General features: G+C 36.6%; 1 protein-coding gene across 1 annotated transcript in view; it reads right to left on the reverse strand.

Annotated features, from left to right (window-relative positions):
• LOC106881273 (transmembrane protease serine 2) overlaps positions 1 to 4959 on the reverse strand; it is a 26054-nt gene that overhangs the window by 2004 nt on the left and 19091 nt on the right. Inside the window, exon 5 of the mRNA XM_014931599.2 lies at positions 2758 to 2812. Coding sequence (XP_014787085.1) covers positions 2758 to 2812 — 55 coding nt within the window. The remainder of the gene's footprint in view (positions 1 to 2757; positions 2813 to 4959) is intronic.

The raw sequence follows: 4959 nt of genomic DNA on the forward strand, positions 1-4959 counted from the left end.
CACACACACACACACACACACACACACACACACACGCGCGCGCACACACAAACATATTCATTTCTGACATATCATTTCCACAGATGTACCCTGTCTCTATTTCTAGCAACTCGTAGCAGTTGTCAACATTTTGCATGTAGTGAAGAATTATGTGTACCAACAACAAATTAAGTCCAGTGAATAAATTATTTTAACCATGAATCGATTCACTCATTTATTTACTTCAAAGGCATATACATTCCTTTTGCATCTGTTCATCATTATACACATTTAACCACTACAGAGTTGTTTCTAGGATGGTTATATCCTACTTTTGTCTATTACTATCAGCAATCTTATTATTTGCACCAGCGTCATAATTTCTACTCCGAGTTCATCTTAGTTTTCTACTGTAATCCTATTTACATCAAGGGTGCTTTACATAAAAATTAAATTGACCACAATGCTTGGTCGGTACTTATTTTATCGTCCCTGAAAGGATGAAAGCAAAGTTCACCTCGGTAGGATTTGAATTCAAAGCGTAAAGACTTTATTGTAAGCAGTTTTGACTGTCACTCTAACTATTCTACCAATTCAACGAGCACTCTATTGTAGATGATTTGAAACAAGGAATAACAAGGAAGAGGGGAGTATAATTCTGTGACATTCATGATTCTTCTCACATGCATTAGCAACATAAACATTGCATAGGAAGTACAGAATCTCCTGAAGAATGCAAAATGAATAAAAAATGTAAGTAGTTGATATTTTGGATTTGAAAAATTTAACAAGCTCTAAATCGAGAATTCTAATTTAACAGGAAAAGATAATACCGAACTACCTGCTAACCAGAATTCGTAATTTGTCTGTCTTCTCTCTCAGTAACAAACAGTAGACCTCGGTCCAATCAAAAGAACTTAATAGATAAGATTATAATTGTTAATCAATACAATTATAATTTTTACTGACCCTACTCTTTAGAGGTGAAGCAGGACGTCGGATAAAATTCCTTGAGGATAAAATTCCTTGAGGATAAAATTCCTTGAGGATAAAATTCCTTGAGGATAAAATTCCTTTTATAACCAATACTCTTATCTCACAATAGTTAAACAAAAACTCATCTCCGGCATGGGGATATTCAATCAACCTAAAAATTAATTAGCAATTTCACATTCTACAAATATTCATCACAGGCGTTTATGTAGATCTGAATCTTGTGTCATGCAAACCTTTTGTCATGATTTGTGTCATGAGCTGTCTCAGAAAGAAAGAGACGTCCAAGCGGTGAGAGTACCATATAATCAGAAGAAAGGTTCCTGATTTATATACTGTTATCACCTCTACATATTGTCTTTGGTCAATACATTGAACTCAAATGCAACCCAGTATACCTCGCCATAAATAGGCAGCGCTTAGAAGTATTAATAACTTAACTTTATAAGCAGCGTTAGCACTGCAATATTCATTAAATTGAAGTACTGTTTTCAATTCCCTCTGATACTCTGATATTCAAGAGCAATCAATTTGAGGCCCCAAATTGTCATTGCCAGATTTCACATTGGATCTGGAGTTAGGGAATGTAATTACAGTTGGCAAATAATAGCTGGCGGCTGTTTCAAAGCTCATTTCCCGTTCCTGCTTAACACGCTGTCGCCTGGTTTGGGTATCTCTAGCAGAGTCCACTGCTGTGGATAGCCTGATATGTTGATACCTTGATATCTTCCAACAAATGCGTGTCATGCTTTCTTCCGTTCTTTTTCAATGGAAGCTCTGTAAAAGACCATAAGCTTGGCTATTCTTCTGATAATTGGTGTCGTAAAATAATATACATGAAAATAAAGTCTTCAGTGTAATCCTTGCAACTTAATATATTATGGGAATTACTCTCACCATCAGACTGTGAGCTGGTGGTAATTGCAAGAGCTTTGACGGATGTAGAGCCTAGTCAAACGACAAGAGACACTTCATTTAAGGAAGAGGAAATTGGTGCACAAATACAGTTGACATATAGAGATTTCGATAACTAGAAATAAGTTTTTTTTAAAACTAAAAACGTACTATTACAATGACTGCAATCAGATTTAAACATATCTACAACTACTTTTGAAAGAGAAGCTATAGCTGGAGGATACCTGACTTGTTAGAAATTTTGTAATCAACTACCGAGTCTGGCTGGTGATCAAAAGGTTAGTATCTTCGTTCCAAGATATGCCACATTCGTTAACAGGGTGCTAAAGTACTGCTTGTAGGTTTTTCAATATAAGCAAAGGAATTCAGTAGAGCTTGTCGACAAATCGGAAGTGTTGCAATGACTCACAACAGTGAATGATATGTTGTCTTTGGATACATACTTGCAGCTAAGTGGGCATAGTAAATGAGATCTAAGTGTGTTAGCTGTAAATACAACAGTGAATCTGAGAGGGTACAAACATTCTATCTCTCAGATCAACATCCGATCCAACTTTGCAACACGTGGCTTCATGATTTCGAAAAACCAATATGATATAAGTATATCGTTCGGATTGACTGAAACTGGTAGTTAAGTAAATTGTTGAAGGATACTATATAGCACCAGTAAAAGAACACAATGCCATGAAGCAAATTATTTATGCAACCGTTGCAACAAAAGTCTCCAGCAACGTAGACAAACGTATCTTGACAGAAAGTGAGATTAAACAAAGCAAAATACATAGACAACATTGAATTCAAACTCTTGATCTAATGTCATGAGAGCCCGATAGCATATCCGCTTGTGGCGATATGAAGACAAGTACTTACCTGAAAGTATCCATTTTCCATTGTTATTACACACCATGGGACCACCGCTGTCTCCCTGAAAGAGAACGCTATATGCATAAAACACTAAGAACAGATAAAGATATACGAGGGGAAATGGGAATAAATGGAGAGGGAGCAGTTAAGAGGCAGATAAATCATCTTATGAAAATATGAGGTGAAGGTAGCATATAGGTGTAATAGAACCCTTTTATTCTTTTATTTGTTTCAGTCATTTGACTGCGACCATGCTGGAGCACTGACTTTAGTCGAGCAAATCGGCCTCAGGACTTATTCTTTGTAAGCCTACTACTTATTCTAAGTTACAGTGACGTAAACACACCAGCATCAATTGTCAAGCGATGCTGGGGGACAAACATAGACACAAACACACACACACACACACACACACACACACACACACACACACACACATATATAGCATATCAGTGGCAATACCATACAACACTGGAAGCAGAAACAGCTATTAGATGGGATGCAGTCTATTTGTTTTGAATTAATAAATAATTGTTGTTCATCGATATTTCTCCTTTTTCTACCTTCTTTAAATGTTGATCCTTGATAAACTCATGTTTATCCTTGTCTTTGATTATAATTTATGAGCATATGTTTGCATATGTATGCCCATGATTAAACATAGGTAATATACCGGTAGTGTAATGGATACTTCTATCCCTTAACCTCTACCTTTTAACCTTAACCTCTAAATTTTAACCTCTAACTCAATTGTCCTATATATATATATTATGTATGTATGTATGTGCTTGTCCATCCACCATCGCTTGATAACCGATGTTGGTGTGTTTACGTCTCCGTAACTTAGCAGTTTGGCAAAAGAAACCGATAGAATAAGTACTAGGGATCGATTTGATCGACTAAAGGTGGTGCTCCTGCATGGCCGCATTCAGATGACTGAAACAAGTAAAAGAATAGAATAATGAAAGAATAGATGAGAGTAGTAACTATATGAAACAGTCATGTTGAAGTGGCGACACACTACTTCTCAGTATAGTTACTACTATCATTTCTTTTAGAGATTTTCTAACTAGCTAATTTGCTTGTTGCAAGATCAGTGACTGTTTGTTACTTATTTTCAATATACTGCGAGCTGGGGCAAACTACTGCTACCTCTAGCAGACGGGTATCCACCGCCAAGAATGAGCACAAAGAGCTCAAAACCGTACGGTTTGGTGGTCCTGTCGCTGGAAGATGGTAGGCGTTATCTCCCCTACTTGCAATATATATCGGGTGCAAAAAAAAAAAAAATATATATTAATAAACAACAAATCTATTGGCATCCCCAATACAAGATTCCGTCCATCAAACTTCATTCTCCAGCTGTTGATCATCCTGAGGTCATCGCAGAAGATACTGGCACAAGATTTTACGCAGTGGAATCGAATCTGAAAACTTATGGCTTCGAAACGAGTTTTCTAGCCACGCAACCATGCAGCCATACCTACATCCACCTGTCAAATTTCTATTTCTCTTTTTTCTTTTTGTGAATTCATCTGTTATGTGTATGCACACTTTCACTGGTGCCCCCTTGTGTTCTTGCGCAGATTACTTGACTGGACTAATTTCACCGTATTTTACCTTTATTTTCCCTTCATATTTTAGTAAACTAGGCTCCATTATGCCAGAACCTTGGCACACTATTTATGGAAGGTGTGTATGAATGTATGCGTGTGATTGTATATGTGTATATGTGTGTGCATGCGTGCGTGCATGTATGTCAAAATCTCACAAATACACAAATATGAAAACAAATTCACACATCTGCACTCATATACTTACATTTTAAAACGTGCAGAAAATTAAATTCTCAAAATGAGAGGAACTTCAATCATTATCTCACACACGAATACTTAAACGCTACATTACCCAATAAGAGTGTTTGTTTCACTGTCCTGTTTGCGTTACCAATTTTGATCCTCCGCAAAATCCCAAATTTTACTTAATTTGCTTTGCAGGAGCTACTGTTTTATCGAAAGCGTATATTGTTGTTAAATGCCCAAAATGCAAGACTAGAAAAACAGCCAACAACTGCTGAAGGGTCATTCTTTATGTTGTTTGTTTTGTTTTTCATTTGTGTCTTTCGTTCCAAAAGAATAGATCATGTTCCATGTATTCGTGCTTCGTACTTTTTTGTGGTACACATTTCGTGACGTTCTGTACCTACAT

This window comes from Octopus bimaculoides, chromosome 20 (assembly GCF_001194135.2).
Source record: "Octopus bimaculoides isolate UCB-OBI-ISO-001 chromosome 20, ASM119413v2, whole genome shotgun sequence".
Lineage (NCBI taxonomy): Eukaryota > Metazoa > Mollusca > Cephalopoda > Octopoda > Octopodidae > Octopus > Octopus bimaculoides.